This window comes from Planococcus citri, chromosome 3 (genome assembly GCF_950023065.1).
Source record: "Planococcus citri chromosome 3, ihPlaCitr1.1, whole genome shotgun sequence".
In the NCBI taxonomy this organism is placed as follows: Eukaryota; Metazoa; Arthropoda; class Insecta; order Hemiptera; family Pseudococcidae; genus Planococcus; species Planococcus citri.
Window position 1 is genome coordinate 38,467,339 of NC_088679.1, and position 20,024 is coordinate 38,487,362.

The 20,024-nt window shown below is 32.5% G+C and overlaps 1 protein-coding gene across 2 annotated transcripts in view; it reads left to right on the forward strand.

Annotated features, from left to right (window-relative positions):
* Dop2R (dopamine D2-like receptor) overlaps positions 1-20,024 on the forward strand; it is a 291,956-nt gene that overhangs the window by 205,255 nt on the left and 66,677 nt on the right. For both annotated transcript variants that reach the window (XM_065356806.1, XM_065356807.1), the window contains exon 3: positions 8,760-9,012. In XM_065356806.1, coding sequence (XP_065212878.1) covers positions 8,760-9,012 — 253 coding nt within the window. The remainder of the gene's footprint in view (positions 1-8,759; positions 9,013-20,024) is intronic.

Sequence of the window (20,024 nt, forward strand, 5' to 3'; positions counted from 1 at the left end):
GTTACTTAACTTCAAATTTGTGATTATTTTCAGCTAATCTTTGGTAAATTACAGGTGGTTTTTGGTAAATTACTGGTGATGGTAATTTTTGGTAAATTACGGGTAATTTTTGGAAAATTACTGGTAATAGTAATTTTTGGTAAATTGCGGGTAACGGTAATTTTTGGTAAATTACAGGTTATGGTAATTTTTTGTAAATTACTGGTAATGGTGATTTTTGGTAAATGTCTGGCACTTTTTGATAAATTACTTACCTACTACATAGTATTTTTTGGTAAATCATTTGTAATTTTTGGTAAATTCTGTAGTTTTTAGTTAAACGTATCAGTATTTTTTAGCAAATAACTGTGGTAATTTTTAGTAAACTAGCCTCCTGGCTATTTTATGTGAATAATTGATAATTTTTGGTATTGCTGGAAACTTTTTGTTATTACTGGCAATTGTTCAAAAAATTAAAGTTGTTCATATTTGTGGAGGGAATTTTAAAACTTGCGCACGAAAATAACCCTTTCTTATCTGAGACCAACATCCGTACCCTAATTTCACCATTTTCGACCATTCTGGAGCCTCCAGCGTGATTTTTGATTTTCCTGTGGGTGTTTACCACGTTGAAATTAATTTGGGAAGTAAAAATTGTATTCTATAGAGAACCCTCCTGGGCTCGAATTTTTCATTTCACGATCATTCTGGCGCCTCGGATCATTATTTCCCTTTTGTCTAGTATTTTAGTGTTTCTGATTTTCTTCAGAAGGTTCGGATTAAAGAGCCAAAGATCGAGTCTGGCTCTGATCTCGATCTGTTCAACAAGTTTATCATCATGTCCGCAATTGGTCGGATCAACATATTTATATCAGGCGAAAAATACGGATGATCTAAAATTTCTGATCGAAAAAACTTACTTCAACAAGTGTTTGTCAGGAAATCGCCTCAACATTTTGAGAACAAAAACTACATATGACTCGATCTGTAACCAGGTGCCCAATTTAAATCCTGTTCCTTCGAAACACAAAAATGCATGAAAAATCAAAAATAACACTACTTCAGAATGGTTAAATTCGATTTGGTGGAGTTGATGGTATGTAGTTTCGGGACTGCTTTTCATTACCTATTTGAAAAAATGCACTTACAAATGAAAAAGTATGAATTTCGGAGTATCCTCATTTTCGGATTTTCAAAAATTGAAAAATTAATTTGCGTTGAAATTTTGGTTGGTGGGATTTCAGACCACACTCTTTCCTGAAACCAAATTTTTGTTCAAACCAGAGATGGACACCCTGAGCAGTGTAGCATTTTGTTTTGTTTTTTGTACCTATTCAAAAACTGAAATCTAGTCAAAACGGTATTTTTTGTCTCATAAATGGTTACTAAAGTTGCTGTAAATTTTAAAATTTTGTTCTGATATCTGTATGCTTAACATTATCTTGACACAAAAAGCAAAGCTGGTTTCACTTCCAGTCATCTTTTGCTCTTCTCCAAATTGTCAATTGAAAAAAAAAACGTAGGTACTTATCCCATTTATTACTCCTGTTTTAGTTGGATTTTCATCTCAATACCTACTCCATTCTACAAAATGGAAAAATAATACAGAGAACTAGATTATGTAATTTTGTACGTTTATGTGTAAGTAATTTTGATTCGAAATTTGTAATATTGTCTTTTTAAAACGATTGAAAGTCGATAGTCTTCGATTCAAATTATACACTGGCAAAAAAAAGAGAGAGAGAAAAAGAAACGAGTGGAAAATGTCATTGTGACATTTTAAAATTCCTATTTAAATTTCTTTACGGTAGAAAGAGAGAAAACAACGTGATAAATGACTCGAAATAAGGGGTAAATAAGAAGGACGCGAAAATCCATAGAGTAAAGAATACGTAAGCAAAGTAAGGCAACCAACAAAAATATTTAGTATATGATTAATGGGTTATAAGTTGTAGTAAGACGAAACCTGGAATGAAAAAAAAATAGTCAACAAGAAAAAAAAATTATAAAAAAAAATACAACAAAAAAACTGCAACGATGGTCATGTGATTTCAATAACGCGAAAAATTACCGTTACGACGACGTTAACGTGTTTTTTTGTGTTCTTTTTTTTTCAATATTCTAAAATAGGGTAATATTTTATTTCGTTAACGACGCTTTGCCATGTTGGGTTAAAATTAAAAGTGCTGAAAGTTTGAAATATCGGCTGCATTTTACCTGTTTAAAAACTTGGTATAATATAGTTTCATTAGGCGTGAAATAGCAATTCGGTGGCAATTTTTTAGCTTGTTAATTCCATTTTATTAGAGGCCATTTTTCGTCTTAGATTTAGACATCTCATTAAATAGAAGTACTTTTAACTGTAGAATCTGCAGGTATAATTTGGTTTATTAAAAAGCGTCGAATAATTAAACGAAAGTAAGTTTTGCGCAAAGTTTTGCCAACTGGTATAAAATTCTGCGGTACGTGGTTTTCGCATTTTTATTCTACTTGTAAATCATTTGCTATACTTTTTGAAAATATTTCAGGTTACTCGGCTTGAATTTTGGCCATGTCTCGTGTAAATATTTTTACGCAATCGTTGAAAAGTTTTTTCCAGATATCGGGGTGGAAAAAAGCACCAACGGCTTAACCTTGTTACTGGAAATTAGTTTTAGCGATAGACGTCGAAGGACCGTACGAAAATTTCGCGAGCTCTTATTTGGCAAAAAAGATCGAATACTCGGAAACAAATACTTATCTTCTTCTAGAGAACCGCGTAAATATTTAAACACGGTTGCGAACCTGCAAACCGCGAATTGAAAATAAATAACCTGAGTTGATTTTTTGACAGCTTGAATTCATTTAAAGAGAAAATTACATTTTGATTTATCGTCTTCCGAGTTGACCATATGTCTCAGATTTCAAACGAAACGTTGATTTGATCATCCGAGTAGAAAAAATATTTACACCTTTGAAATAAACAAGCCGCTCGCTATGTAATCCGATCCTTTATTTTTTTTCCACTGGTCGAGCGAAAACAACATTAATAAAATTTAGGCTTTTTTGAAAGCTTGTCTTGAAAATGTTTGCCGAATAGGTATTTTTCCTCAACTTTCAGACGTAAGAGAACGCCTCTTGAAAAATATGTGCGAATTTTTCTAATCGTCGGTAAATGTTTATACTTTTGATTTCCGAATGTTTTTATGTTTTCTAAATGCTTTTCAGATTATGTAATAAATTTGATGTGTTTTTTTTTTCGTCAAATAATCGTCAAAATTAATTTTGAAGCTTGAAAACCCAAACAGTTTTCCTTTGAAATTTTCAATTCCATTGCTCCTTAAAATCGGAAAATTATTGGCAACCTGTCTGTGATTTTTTCTGTGTTTTTTTCTGTAAGTATATGTTGTGGAAAATCTTGTATTTTATTCGTAAGAATTATTAAAAATCACCCTCCCCCCCCCCCGATATTTCCAAATTATAGTCCCAGATTTCAGATTCAGACATATTTTGTAACGTTCTAAAAATCATAATTTCCAATCCAGTTACTCGCCAAAAAACAAAAACAACTCCTAAAATCGACAATATCATTAATTTAATCAATTCAATGGGGGTCGACGAAATAACAATTCAGTAACTTTAACGTCGTCAATCCAATTAATAACTGACGATTACGTACACAAAACCCAACATCTGTTTTCATTTCAAATCGGAAAACCTAAAATGGAAACGGTTTCGATGAAATCAGAGGAAGAAAAAAAAGGTACGTACCCTATAGAGTATAGTATTTTTGGCACAATAAAATACAAATTAAACGTTTGTAATTGATTTTCTATTCTCAAAATAAATTGAAAAATTATTCGGCCAAACGGTGAGCAACGTCAGAGCTCCTTTTGGAAGAACTGAACGCCGTTAAAAATTAATATTAAAATATTTTGAGCCCTCGACACGATATTTCATCCGACGTTAGGTGACTTTAATACGAAAACGTAAATAATTTTTCAAAAGATTTCGCAATTTACAAAAATTCGAAATTAATGGTACCTACAGCTATACAGTCAATATGCGTTTTTTCGCTTTAATCAGAAATTCGTTTCACGTTTTTACATAATACGTTACGTTTTTCATTAATCAGGTATATGTTACCTACGTCGTTTTGATATGTATTTTTTTTCCTACTATACTCCTAAATCTGTATTTTTTATAAATCTATATACGAGTATATATCGCCGCGTCGTAGGTACCTACCTACTGTACACACACATACGTTGAATAGACCGGATTATAAATTTAATTTCGGGCTAAACCGTTCAACAGCACAGAGTAATATAAGCAAGAGCGTATTAAAAATGGAAACTGAAAAATGAAACGTACATACTAAATTGAATTTATTTTTTAATAACATGTTTAACGTTGTAAAGTTTACAGTTAGGTACCTACCTGCATTTTTTTTTTTTTTTTTTTACAATTGCGTTCGCAACATGACGAGGTTTTCCTTTGTGCTTTCTTAGCGAGTGCTTTTTTTATCAGAAATCTTCAATTAAGCGACGACATATATTTATATATTGTACCGAACTATATGGTATACGTATAAAATATACATCAACACACAGAGTACCGGGTCGTTTCGACGCAAAAAAAATTCCGTTTACATTTTTTTCAGTACCTATATAAGATATCTATACCCTATACTCATTCGTGTTCTCAAGTAGAAAGTAAAACGATCCTACTCGAACGTGAAACTCGAAAGTCAACGATATGTTCAAGTTATCAGAAAAAATACTCGTACTTTCGTCGGTAAACAAGGTAGAGAACGACCACGACGTTTCAATGTACAACACGCGTACCAGCACATAAAATTGCCTAACCGATTTGCCGTAAATACGCGGTATCAAAACGTAGTAAAAATCAGCGAAATGAAATACTTACGTTTTACTTTACGAAATACGTAAGAGAAGCTCGAAAGGTGTGTCTAGACTTCAAAAAAAGTACATAGTAATAAATTACGCGTTCTCACCCTACCTTCGTTAAAATATGTCTTTTTTACTCGGGTGCTTTTAAGCTGTCAAATTTAAAATTTTAAAAACAATTATATCTAATTTACAAAATTTAAACGTACCTAGGTAAAACTTTCAGTTATTTTTCGCTCGATTGGATCGAATCGATTTTTGAAAGAGATGAATAAATTCAGGGACTGGGAGCTCACCAACGAAGGAACCTTCACAACCCATGTACTCTGATTGAGCAGAAATTTTGGGCATTAAAAAAACATGTCATTCATGGGTCATGACCGTAGAGGCAAACTTTGAGCTGCTCAGTTGATTTTTCGATTATTGATGTATTTTGAAAAATGGCGGAAGTACCAGGCCTAAAATAGCTAAAAATTTAATCTTGTTTTAAGTTAGCATTCGATGTCGATTGAAGTAGGTGAATCGCAAAGTTGAAGTGGTGAGCTGAAAGTGTATTTTTTTCACAAGTTGAAAATCTCAAATTTTAAAAAATTCCAAAATCATTAATTTGTGCTAAAAAAAATACTCAAATCTTCTTCTCGCCCAAAATTGACCAACCCCCCCTCCCAATCTATTAGGTACAACCATTTTCCATCTGATCTCGATTCTTCAGCATAGTATTACGTGTACTTTTTCCAGCAATTACAGACAAAAATAAATTTCGACTCGTTCCCCCAGATTTGTGAATTACCTTACACTAGTCGATTCGAAATGTTGAACTTACAACAAGATTACCATTTTCAGCTACTAAAGTCAATTACAACGCTTCATTCCTAGCATGATTTGAAAATTTTGGAGAAAAGTCAACTGTTGCTGGAGGCTGCAGATTGCCTTAAAAATGATGAAATCGACTCGGGGGGAGGCAACTTTAGTACATATTTAAAATAGGGTTTCTGATTTTTATCTCCATAATTATAGGTAATCTTTTTGTAGAAAATTAATAGACATATGTACCAGAAGGCTATTTCCGTAATTTTCAAAAACCAGAAAATCAGCTTGCGTAGCTAAAAATTTGGTTCTTGGGTTTGAGCGGATGCTCTTGAAAGAGTCAAATTTCAGCTCAATTTGAGTTAACGGGGTGTGAACCGTGGAAAATTATCAGCGCGAAATTCAAATCTTGTGCATTCGAATTGGAAAAAATCCAGGTATAGATAATGTCAAATTAAACCTTCATAATTTTTCGATTTTTTTCAAACTGCTGAAGAGATCAAGAAAATAAGTTGATAAAAAAACTCGAACCTAGCCCAGAAAACTTTAAAACTTCTCGCTAACAGATTTGTTCCCAGTTCAACCAATCTTAAGATATGAACTTTAAAATATTAAGAGTTTCACAAGAAATCTCAAATGCTCGATAATTAACTCGCACCCCCTCCCCCTTCACCGATAGAACGGACGTCGTGGTAATTATCCTCCCTCCCCAATCTTCAAAGGAGAGTTGTAAAAAAAATCAGCAAATCGGAGGGCTCAACTTCATTTCTGATTCTAGTTGATACAATATAATTATTAACACTTATGTATATCGTCATTATTGTGTTAATATTGTATTGCCAGTTTGGCGTGAAAACGCTTTCAAGTAGCCTCCTCCTAATTTCATATCAAAACAAAATGAAAATCCATAACGTCACTCCGAAGAAACATTTCAGCTGCTTAAATGAAAAATTGAGGATCCGAGAGATGGTCAATTTTTTTTAAATTGCCCAAAAATAATATGAATTGGTGAAATAATTAAAAGGCCACTTATTACTCCAGGAAACTTCATTTTATAAGCTCATATCCTAACATAAGTAGAAATGGGTACTGGTATTTTTTTTAGGAAAATTGGAAAATAATGCTTTTGAAAAGAATATTTCTCGAGTACCTACTTAGTACCTAAATAGGTACTCAATCGCACATTTTGGGACCTTGAAGTATTTTTGTGAGAAAACCCGCCTTTTCTCACTATTGTCAATAGGTAGTCAATTAAACTCTAAAAAATTTTCCTACTTATGTGAGTAAAAATTTTTTCCTATGATAACAATCCATTACCAGTAGATATTATTTTCTCATAAATTCGCAATTTTTGGACTATTTTGTAAAATTGAAATCCTCAATTTTTCATTTTGGCAATTAATCTTTTTTTGAAAACTGCCTGATGGGTCCTTATATATTATGTATTTATTTAGACGATTAGCAAGCGTCGATTTCAATAAGTTATTTCATTTGTTGTTTGAAGTTTTTGAAAAAAAAATTAAGTAAAATTTAGCTTTTTCTCTCTGAAAGCCTCCTATTTTTAGGTAAAGTACTCGTAAAAGTTGCATCAAATTGATTTCAGCTCATTCGAAAGCTCCTCTAATAATTTTGGTCAATCATATTATGTATCTCAAATTATTGCATTGTGAAGCCCATGGGGTTATGAATAATGAAGTGCTTGGACCCAAAACTCGAAACTTTGTAATGTACAAACCCAATGGTCCTTTAGTATGGAGTTGAAAGCTTTGAATGTATTGAATTTCTCATGAACGTGCACCTGTATATTGAATTGAATCTTAGGTAGGTACTTCAAGTTCAACTGAGTCTGTACCTAATTTAAATACTACAAAAAAAACTTGCATGTAAACCATTGTTAACTTTTCATTTTTCTATAACATCATTAGAAAAATATAATTTCTTCTATAGGTAGGTAAATATTGCGTCATTTTTTTGTTTTGTTATTTTTTAAAAGACGTAAACACGTCAAACTACATACAACGATCGACATAAAAAAGAAAAAAGTAAAACGTTTATCGAAATGAAAATAATTGATATAAAACGAGCAGCATTCAAACATTATTCAGTTATCATTTGAAAACTTACAATAACAAATTTCGCTGATGAAAATATGTATTATACACAATGCAATAATATTGTTTTGTGATACACACGTGTGATTTGTCTGAATGCATAATAGCAAATGGAAGCTCATTCTATTAAATTGCTTTTCATCGAGTTAAGTATGTATTTCATCATTCAACCATGTGCCATAAGCCATAGCTAATATGTGTAGGTACATGTAGTTATAAGAACGATTCGTCAGTCCTCATTGTACTTATATTCGATGGATATTTTAGTCATTGATGAAAAAAATGCTATCCACATGCCATGTAAACCATATTGTAACTTAAAGACTTACACATGAAGCGAGAAAAAAAGTCTATCTAGTTACAATTTGAAGAATACGAGCAAATCGTATAATATAGGTAGGTATACGTATAGACATGCCACAAAAATGAAGAGGAAAGGAAAGTGAATAATGTGAAGTAAACGTACCTACTACCCAAGCCATTAAACGTGTACATTGAAATCCATTCCCATGTGGGAGCAATATTTAAAAAAAAGATGGCAATTTAATTTCGCTTTTTTCGCGTGCACTTTTATTTATAATAAAAGAAAAAAAACCATATCTGTAGAACGCAGCTTTGAATTGAATAAGCCGTAAGCCGAGTAGATTGTAACACCTATTTAAAGAAACCAAATCTTTTCATAAGTCTACGAAAAACTCTTCTTGATCCAATCTTAACACAATGACGCTCTCGGGACATTTTAGAAATTGGCGTGTATTCTGTTCGTATTTGGTTGACTAATCTTCTTAGGATTTACCGACGACAGTTTCTCTAACGTACCTATGAATTGGGTTTTCAACGTGTTACTAGATACCAGATTAATTGGCTGACTGGGATACCTAGCTATCTATATAAATGATTTTAATCATACACGTGTAAACATTAAAAAAGACGAGTTTTTCCTAAATATTTTCCCTTTATTATTCTGTTACAGGTATATCGCGGTTACCAAACCAATAAAATACGCCAAACATAAAAATAATCGAAGAGCTTGGCTGACGATAGTCTTCGTTTGGGCTCTAAGCGCAGCCATCGGAAGCCCCATAGTTTTAGGCCTCAATAATACTCCAGACAGAGTATCGCATCTTTGTATGTTCTATAATTCAGATTTCATACTTTATTCATCTCTAACTTCATTTTATATTCCGTGTTTCATCATGATCTACCTGTACTACAGCATATTCAAGGTAAGTGCGAAAATCACTTCGCTTTATTACTATTTCACTTCGTTATATCATCAGTATATTGTTGTTATTTTTGTTGTTGTTTTACTACAAAACATTCTTATAACGTTGTGTTTGTTCAGGGCAAACGTCTCTAAAGTAAAACGCTCTATTTGATGCTTTAAAAGCTTCACGCATCTTGAATACTAAACGAAATACCAGTTTTTGTAGAATCGTTTCGAATTATATAAGTGGTAAAAAATATTCCCCAACACACAATAATACCTCTAACATGTTTCAGAACGATGGTTGAAATTCAATAAGTTTACTGTTATTCTTAACTATAATTTGTTCCTCATTAGAAAAAAAAAAAGAAAAAAGAAAGAAAGAAAGATTAACCCTAAGTTTGATACTCGAGAGAAGTTTAATTTGATGGGATTTTTTTAAAGGTTAAAACGTGTATTAATTATCCGAAAATATTCAAGAGCTACGAGCTCGTTCAAGTAAAGAATAATAAATATATTATCTCATTAATTTACGAGGCTGGAGAGTCATTTAAAATTACTTCTTTTTTTCTTCTTTTTTACTTTTCAAAAGGAAAGAAGAAGCGTGAAATATCCGTATAAAAAAATTCTTAGCGAAATTCGCTAAAATGTTAATTTATTCCAAGACAAGAGTACCATCGCCTTGTATTTCGAATTTTTCTCATCTTTTTTTTTACTTTTCTCTTTCTTTTTTTTCACTGCACAACTTCCAATCGCTTGAAAAAAAATTATCAGTTAACCGCAATTTTACGACCACTTGAAAAAAATGATTCATTTTTGAAGTCATACGTACCTATGTAAAAAAAATACCTAATGATGACTATTCTGATGCGATGAAAATGTTTTCTGAAGTTATCAAATGACTATGAGAGTAATATTATGTAGACCTACGTGCTGTAGGATTACTGGGAGCGAAGGGAAAGATGTCGCAAAATTCTCACCTGTGAGAACTGGTTGTTTTATATACCTACGAGTATTTATCTTGAAGACGTTTTCCATTCAATCTGTAAAGTTGATCGAATGTTATCAATTCATCAAATCAGAATTACCAATGATAAAAAACTTTACGTAGAGTAATAAAATGTAAAGATAGGTAAAAAATACCATACTCTCCTTGCTTCTTTTTACGAGCAAGCTAGATTTATACTTTTGTATTCTTATTCGTAAAATTGGAGAATCTTTTTATCATCAATCTTCGGCCTATATGCTCTTAAAATCTTCTGTCGAAAATGTCAAAACTTTTTTTTCAGTGTTCGGAAATGTGTGCATAACCAAAAGCATGTGTATCTAAGCAATCCTCTCTTTATAGGTCAGAAATCGGCACTTTCTAAAAGACCCAAAGACCAGTGAATTTTATTCATATATTTTAGGGCGAAACGAGAAAAAAAGTTCTCAAGTTTTTCTGCTAAATTTTGCTTTCAACTTCCCTCATTATTCTCCATCATCACATCGTACAATTTTAATTTTCAGTGGTGAAAATTCATGATCATTGACTTTGGAAATCGTAAAGAAATTATGAGAATGATGGAGGAGCCCATTGTTCATAAATTGAAATTCCTTGATAGCGTTTTTACGGCAAACTGGTTATGCAAATTTATCAACACTCGGATACCGATTTACCATTTCCATTCGGCTTCTCGAAGGATCGGGTGAGGGAGGGTAAGGTATATTTCTCCATATCTTGGATTTCTTGTAAAACTGCTCAACTTTGAAGGCTCATATCTCAAGACTAGTTAAATACGTATGTAAGTATTGAAAATCTGTTGGTGAAATTTTAGAAAGAGTGAAAAAATGGACCAAGATCATCAGGTACTTTAAATTCTAAAATCTTGAAACTGAACTTTCAGAGTGAAAATTCAATTCTAACTGCTATTTGAAAATTTGAAAAAATCACTGTAAAATGTCCTTTTTACAGCCTCTTTGATAAACAGATTTCAAACATGGGATTCTGACACCTTTTAGGTATAATGATTCATTTTACTCAAAATTCAAAAAGTAAAGCAGTGTATTGAATTTAATGATGCAGAATTCAAATATCAGCTTATTTTTTCGGTGCAACTCTCACCAACTTTCCCCTCCCCTACACCTCATCTGTGCCCTTGAATATGATTAAAATGTCAGAAAATGAAAACTGACGTTTGGTGCAAATCTTCTGTTGGAATCATGAGAATTCTGAGCTTAAAGATGCTCTTGTTTTTCGAATTCGGTCCCTCAGTGTTCCTCTAACTTTCTCCTCTCATTTGCAATTTTTAAAAACATCGTAGTTTGAATTCATTGTAATCAAAAATGTTGCTGATCAAATTGATTTTTTGAATTTTTTGCGAATTTTTGATAATTTAAAATTGATTGTTGTCATTTTTGGGGATTTATTTTTTTTTAATGTATGTCTATGTACCTATAGTACCTAACTACATATTTATTTACTTGATAAAAATGATGCAACTCCGCGATTTTGAGCCATTTTGCAGCCAACTTGTGAACATTACGATTTTCGACTAATCCTGAATTTGTGAATTTCTCCAGAAAGAGCTAGTAGAAATTAATTTGCGCTGCTGAAAATTAAGTTGCGCCTTATGCTAAACCTGTTTAATGAATTTACTTATATTTGGGCTTATTTCCAGGTAGATACGTCGAAAGTGATTTTTTTTACCAGCATTTTTTGTTCACCAAGTAAACGTGGTCAAAAAAACACTCAAGATTTTCGTTTAAAAATTGTCTCAAAAGTGAATAAACTTGTTAAACAGGTCGAAAATAATCCACAACTCGATTTTCAGACTGTAAAAATTAATTTCCAGATTTTCTGGACAATTTTACAAATTCTAGAGAAACCGAAAATCATTCTGAAGACTCTAAAATGGCTCAAAATGGTGACATTTGTATCTGGGAGGTTAGTTTTAGACAAAATACATCGATTTGCCCGAACTAAAAAAATCCCCCCACAAACAGAGAATTTTCTGATTTTTTGAATTTTCTCCTTCTATAAAATGTTGATACCTAAACACGTGAAACTGGTCGAGAATAAGGCACAACTCGATTTTAGTGGGTTAAATTAATCTCCTCACTTTCAGGAAAAATTCACAAATTCTGTAAAAATCGAAAATTGTAATGTATATAAGTACCTACATTAAAATTAAAATAAATAAAAATAAATAAAAAATAGAAAAATATATCTAAATTGCAAATTAGAATTATTAATTTTAGATATTTAAAAATTTGCCAAAAAAAGGAACAATTTATTTGGGCTTTGTCCAAGCTAAATTCAAAAATTCTATAAAAATCAGAGATCACGCTAAAGGCTCAAAAATGGTCTGAAATTATTATTTTCGATTCTAAAGAATTGAGTAAGTATCAGGGCTGATTTTCATAATTTTCACTGAAATCGAAAAATCAATAATTATGAGAATTTCATGTCGTGATTTTTCCAGAAATCGTGGTCCTGTTCATGTCAGAGATGAAATTCTCGTGAGTCCAAATATTCATTCATAAGTTGGAAAGCTAGAAATTCAGTGGATTTTAGTTTGAATCCTCCCTCCTCCACTTTTCTACCTATTCCCTTTGACTTGGCCAAAATCCTAAGTAAGTGTAAAATCTTCTCTAGAAGGAAAATTTTAAAATGTCTCGAAGATGTGGAATTTTTCTCAACTTTATTTTGAGTTACTTGGAATTTTATGGAAAGCTAAAGATTATTTTGTTAGCTCAGTTCTTCAATTTTCGTCTTTCTCTATAGGTTGAGGTACCTACTCGCAATTTTTTCCGAAGTGCTGATTTTTTTTTGTAGGCTACAGTTGGGAGTTGTGTTTCCAATTAAAATTGCTGTCTTGCCAAATTGAAGACACTAAAGTGTACATAATAAATATGTGTAAATACACTTTGCATGTTTGCGATAGAATCGTACAGGAAATAAGAGGTGGGCTGGGATAATAAAATGCTGAAATTGTGGATGAATGTAAACCACGATTGCCTGAAGGATGACAAAATTCATTCTGTTACAAGAGAGTATTGTTAAAAAGACACAAGTGTACCTGATGCTGTATATTTTCTCGTAACACAAATGACGACGACGACTAAAGAAAGATGAAAAAAATACCTACTTGTAGAGTTTTAGTATACCTAAATAAAACAATCGAATAAAACTACACAAGTATGGTAAAAGTAAAACACGACGAGTTTCAATTCAACAATTGGTGTACGAACTCAAAGAACAACAGATATAATTTAAACGGCATTAAATAAATGAAAGCACAAATAAAACATTTTGAATGTAGATTATTTATCTTATATAAATCCGGTGATTTAGAAATGAATCTCACACGCTCGGGATGGCGAAGAAGATGGAGTGTGAGTAGAAGAAGGTAAACTAAATCAGGTATGTAAACAATAGTGGAAATTCAATCTAAAACGTTTCAAAAAGCCTTTTTCGTACGTATAATGAAAAAAGGAGGAAAGTGTGTAAGAGAGATGGATAGATAGGAGGTGAGAAAGAGAGAAAATGAAGCTACTCGTATATCTGCGATGCATTGGAGTAGTTGGTAGTGGTACATACCCTATACCAAACCGATGAGTGGTATCTTGACGATTGAAAATAAATTCTATTTAAACGCATAATTAATTAATGTCAATGTCTTACGCATTAAAATGTCGTCGGTGCAGTTAATTTAATTTAAAGGGGACAATTCTATTGGACGGTATTTTGCTACGTCCCGTGCTTCTATTGTTGCCGAATGTGTCCATTGTGGACGCTTTTTTCGAATTTAAATTAATTATCCGAGCTCGGTCGGTTGGCTGGCCGATCGGTCGGTCGGTCAGACTTGATAAATTTGGCGGAATCGTTAACGAAAACGATGGCGTTAAGGCTTATTAAAAACTTATTGCGATACGTGCTCTGGTATGTGTGTGCTTAGAGCTACACACACGTGCCCGAATGACGAATTAATTTCTTTTTTCCATAAGACGAAATATTACGTTCGACTGGTCGAATGGAAAGAAAAAGCATCAATTTTGTACATTGAACAATATTTCACCGGCTTGGCCGAGAAAAATACGAAAACAACTGCTAATGCTGCGGAATATTCGAATGTGTGACCGAATGTCACGCACGTCGAATTCCTTCAACATGCTTTTTCGAGGGTCGTAATGCTAACGAAACGTATTGAGATATTTGCCATCTTGTTGGCAATCGCCAAATCCATTAATAAACGCCATACCAACGTGGTTTACTTAATACCAAAGGGAGGCGAAGAGAGAAAATAAGTCAGTCGTTGGCTATTTTCATGCTTCGTTGGCTTTCCTACTTAGTTAATTTTTTTCTCTTTCTTCAAAAAAATTCAAATCGCTGTGTAAGAAAAAAAAACTCGACCGAATTATAAAACACTTTTTGCTAAAATAGTTTTTCGTAGATTTTCCTTTCAATCATTATTTTCAGTTATTTCTGCTATATGCTGTTCTGGTTCCTATAGCAACGCATCTGATACTGGGGGACTTTATTTCGAAGATTGCGTAGCGTAACAGTAAAAAATGGTTTTTATAGCGTACTGACTTTCTCCAGAAGTCTGGATAATAAAACTGAAGACAACTAATACCGAAGTAAACCATGGTAAAATAAAATTTAACCGATAAAGAAAAGTTTCAACAATAAAAGACCGAATCCATCGTTTCATACGGCAGCCTTCTCTTAGCCGACATTTTCTTATTAAATTAAACCGAGTAATTTTTCAATAGCGAAATTTTCATCTCGTACTTTCACTCGTCAATCATCAAGCTTTCCTTTTTTTAACAGAATATAAAAATCTTCGAACGAGATTTCGTAATTTTTTCGCAAATGAGAGAATTCCTACAAGTGAGCTAGCATATATCTCGTAATAAAGTCATCGTCTTCGTCTTCGTCGTCGTCGTCGTCATCATCGTATTCTCTCGTCATCCTCGTACATAATAATACGACGAGTGCTGAGGCAAAAAAAAGAAAAAAAGAAAAAGAAAACCATACACACGGAATTGCGGAAACACCAGATGATGAAACAGGGTGGAAATTGTACTGTGTTTTCACAAGACACAGAAGAAGAAAAAAAATACGCGAAGAGGAATAAATCAGGATTTAATTTCGTTGAAAATCAACGCTCGACGAATGAAAAGAATATTCCAATAGGGGTTTTATTTTATTCGATATTGTGTTATACTCGTAAATTAGCTGAAATATGAGTATAGAGTATCTTCTATAGGTATGTTCGAGTACCTACTCGAAGCATTATGATGGTATATTTTTAACGAAGATATTATCAACGATGTACCTATACGTAGAAATGGTCGCGTTAATTTTCCGCTGTTTATATTTTATTACTTAAAAAGATATAGTAAGTATAGATTTTCCGACCAACAGTATTTTTGCAAGCTGAAGATTGTAAACGAATACCAATAATTTTTATAGTATCGTTTTTACCGTGTCTCGTTAAAGCCATTTATTATTCTTTCTACAGTTCGTGTATAGAGTAGAATTGCTCATAATTTTTACCAACGAGGTAGTAGGTACCTACTCGTTGTTATGAGAACATTATTGTTAATCTTACTCGATTATTGTGAGACGAAATGGACTAGGTATAAGTGCGAGCTAACTCAGCGATGAAGGTTTCTTTTTAAATGATATGTCGATCATTTGTACCTGTTTAAGACGCAAAAGAAGACAAATGACTTTCGAACCAAACTTGCAAAAACATTCTAACACTATAATCAACCAAACAGGTACAGTCTACGCCAACTGTACCTACTTGGAAATCGAAAAGCAAAACATTAATGACTTTTTCTTTCCTGAAAAACAAAAAAATGTCTATAAGTAGAAGACTAACTGGAATAGTTCAACTTGAAGTGAGAAAAATTTGTAAAGTATTCGAGCAGCGGAGAATGCCAAGGTTATGTTTTTGATTTTGCGTGACTTGGGTGCTTCCTGAACAAAAAGTCGTTGATATTGCGTCAGATTTTTCATTAAATCATCTGCTAATAATGAGTACCTATAACCTAAGAAAAAATTAAAGATGGGTACCTATCTAACTTTCTTGGGATCGCAATAATATGAAGTATTTTCCGTTGATATATTAGTCTGGACATGAATTTAACCTCGCTTGGTCACCCAAAAAGGGTGGCAAAATTCAATTTTTCAAAAAAAAATCATGAAACATGGAAGAAATTGACGAATTTGGTTAAAATTCAAAGCACACTTTTAAAATCTTGTAACCTCAAGTGCTAAAGTTAATTCTTAAATTTTTGACGAATTTTTGAAAATTTTTAAATTTTTCAAAATCAGTTTTAAAGGCGTTTTTAAAAGTTGTTCGTGGAATACAAATTTTTTGTGCAAAGTGAACCAATTTGAATTATTCCTACGAATCAAATCCCTTTGATAAGCGATTTCCTGTTTTGATTTAGCCATTCTGGAGCCTCCATAAATTTTTCCATTTTCTCCAGGAACCTCAAATCTTTCTGGAAATATCATCTGTATGTCTATACGATCACCCAACTCGAAAACAATCGAAATTTGACCTTTTTACAGCCACCAGCGAGTTTTCAAATTTCTCCAGAAATTTCAAATTGTTCTGGAGAGTTCAAAAAAGTTAAATTGCTTTTTTTCAGGTCGGATAATTGTGTTGACACTTCAGACGATATCTTGTTAAAAGAACCGTTCGAGGCATGCCTTAATAAATAATTTGATTTTTCACTTCTTTCTGCAATTTATAAGTTAGCCATCTACCTACGAACTGGTCAAAAATTCACTTTTGAACGGGCACCGCATCGTGGTACCATAATCTTCTGAAAAAGTCGAGAGCGTGTCCAATGAGCACCGACCAAAGTTACAAGTCCTAAAGTTCATTTTTGGCCTCTTCAGAGTGATTTAGAGTTTTTGGAGAAAGTTGAAGAATTGCTGGAGGCTCCAGAACGGTTCAAGCAAAACTGCTGGTTGTTGATGTATGTGAGTTGAACTGGAAGAAATCGTTCACAATGGTTCACATTTGCTCAAAAAGATTTATATTTTTCGAAAAATGCCTAAGAATCATTCTTGAAACAGCTTTTTTAAAGTTTTTTGAATTTTCAAAAATCAGCCAAAAATTCAAAAATGAACTTTGAGGGTTGAAGTTTTGAGTACGGGAATTTAGAACATTCGCTTTTGATCTACATATGCATAGCTTCATTCAAAGAGGAGTTGCCAGTTTCATGATTACCAAACTAATTTTCAATTTTCACTTCTCTTTTATATTTACTTACCTTACGCGGAATGATACCTGCCAATAAAAAATCGATTACTATAGAAAATGGATTCATTTACTATCTTTTGACATTTAATCTCACCTGATCAATTGATTTCTCTACCTTTCAATAGGTACCTAGGAAATTGGTTTTGTCGATCAATTGATTTTTTGTTTTTCGATTTCAATCATGAGGACTGAGGAGTGATCAATTTTTCAAATTATTCGTCTTTGCGTTAATTCGACGAAATGCTTAAAAAAACAATCTTTTGAAAATCAATTCTTTTGATCGATCGAATTTTGATTTTCGATTATGATCATAAAGAATGATCGGTCTTTTCAAATTTGTCGTTTTTTTTAAATTTTTATTTCGGTCACGACTCTGAGAACTCTCACGAGACATCGAAAAAAAGGGCAAAATTTTCAGCATTGTACTATAATATGATCAAACTTTTAAAATTTTTCATGGAAAATGGGAAATTTTGAATTTTTAAAATTTTTCCAAGTCTAAAAATGATTTTTGGTTTGGTGATGTATTTTTGGATTCTCATTTATTTTTTTTGTTCATTTCAAAAATTTTTCTTCGGTTTGAACCTATGTACTTCTCTATGAACCATGCAAATAAATTTCACAAATTCCAACATCGACCCAGTACAATTTTATTCAAGTGTAATTGGTAGTTGATAATTTATATCAAGTGCGAATTTTTAAAAAAAATCTTATAAGTGGACTAGATGCACATGCTGGCATTACCTCAGAGTCTGAACTTCCTAATTAGTCGCATCAAAATTAAACTCTGAACTGATGCATCTGTGTAAATGACATCTGCATATGCGACAAACTCTCGTACACTAACACGCAGATGCAAACTGCGAGGTAATTCTTAATTGGAAAAATCAAAACGTGGGTATATCTCTACTCATGACTGGCGTTATATGAACTATACTTATACTTGAGAACACCCAGAGATGAATCGTTCTCGGTGACGAATACTCTCAATTTATACACGAACGTCGAGAAGGATTATTTTCCGTTTTTTAAGCATAAATGATGCTAAAACGTAAAGATGTTTTGAAACACCTTATATTCATGTAAAATGTTACATCATTAATTTTACCGGGTAATTTTAAATGTTGCCAACTTTTACAAGAGTAAACCGAGGTACTTGCTATACATTTACACGTGTATAATGTAAAATATTAAGCACATTTTCATGAAATTAATTGCTCCTATTTGTTTCCATTTTTCTTATCAACGTTTAATATTTGAGAAAAATTTATGCCATTTTTCATTTGTTAATTGCACTATCGCTAAATGTAATGAAGTAATTAAGACCGAGCTCGATGATTAATGCTTCATTTGTATAAAGTCTGTTCAGCTACGTAATTAACTATGAGACGATGATTGGGAATTATCAATCAAGAAGAGCAAAAAATCAAAAATCGCATACAGTTGTGAGAAAAAAATTCAACGTAGCTTTTCATACAGTAAAGTTCAAATATGTACCAGTTATCTAACAATATTTTTTCAAAATTATGTAATACAATAGTCTACATATCTATGCAAAATTAACCTAAAATATTTTTAGAATAAGTCATAATTGTGCACCTTTTCCATTAGTTTGGTTTGTCCGCGCGAAATAAAATAGTGCCAGTTTTACGAATTTTTCATTTCAAACTGAAAATGGCAAAGTAAAATGTTAAGGGAGGAAATGGCCATAGAACTTATGAGCATTCACACATCTAAAACAATTTTATCACCCTTTGAGGAGTCATAAAATTTTATTAGCATAAATATATTTGTAGTTGTATGAGTAAGGCTGAATACTATGAGAAGGAAATCCCCGGCGACCGAAACCAGTCTTAGACCAGCAAATTTATTAAAACAAGTTTACGGATATTTCATACCGAAGCATAGTTTAATAGCTCTACCTTTTTGATTAGAACTACGCCAGTTACTATGACTTAAGGGTGCATTTGCAAAATACCATCTTGTTTAGCGAGCAAAATAATAGGTACCTTTGGAAATGGAAACCTACAGTACGTACCTACCTAGGTATTTAATTCACCGATAAAATAAAAAAATAGAATACATATGCGGTTAGTTACTTAGGTACCTACTTGTGAAACTTTACCGAGTAAAAACGATTTTTCCTCGTGTTTTATTTACGACAATCGTATATGCGTGAAAAGTACCATTTTCTACGACAGTTTAGGCAATTCTCTGCGGTATAATGACAAACATGATACCGCTATTGGATACATTTAATCATTCGTATACTGGAATTTATTACCCATGAATATGATATCCAAGGCATTATGAAAGTTTAAACCGTATTTTTCTTTAAAAATATGACGTATCGATATCCCATATCCTAACTGCCGGCTCTGGTATACAACTTGTTCATGGTTCAATGATGTCGTAGTATATTAAAAATATATTCGAATCGTTTTTTTCTCCCATTTTTTGATTCATTCGTTTCGACTTTCCATGTCCCAGACAGTATCCAGTTCAATTACTTTTAATGTTAGATCAGGTTCAAAATACAAATACTTACACCGAATCGTTTCGCATAGATACATAGTTTTTATTGCTTGAGGTACTGAAAAAGATATCAAGTATCTGGACACCTCCTGTATTCTCTATTGCATTTTGCGAGAACCAATATTACATATTATTCCTTAACGACGAGTGATCAAGATAATGGCAGGAAGATACATAAAACCAAATACTTTTTCAATAGGTCACAAATCGTTCATTAAGATGA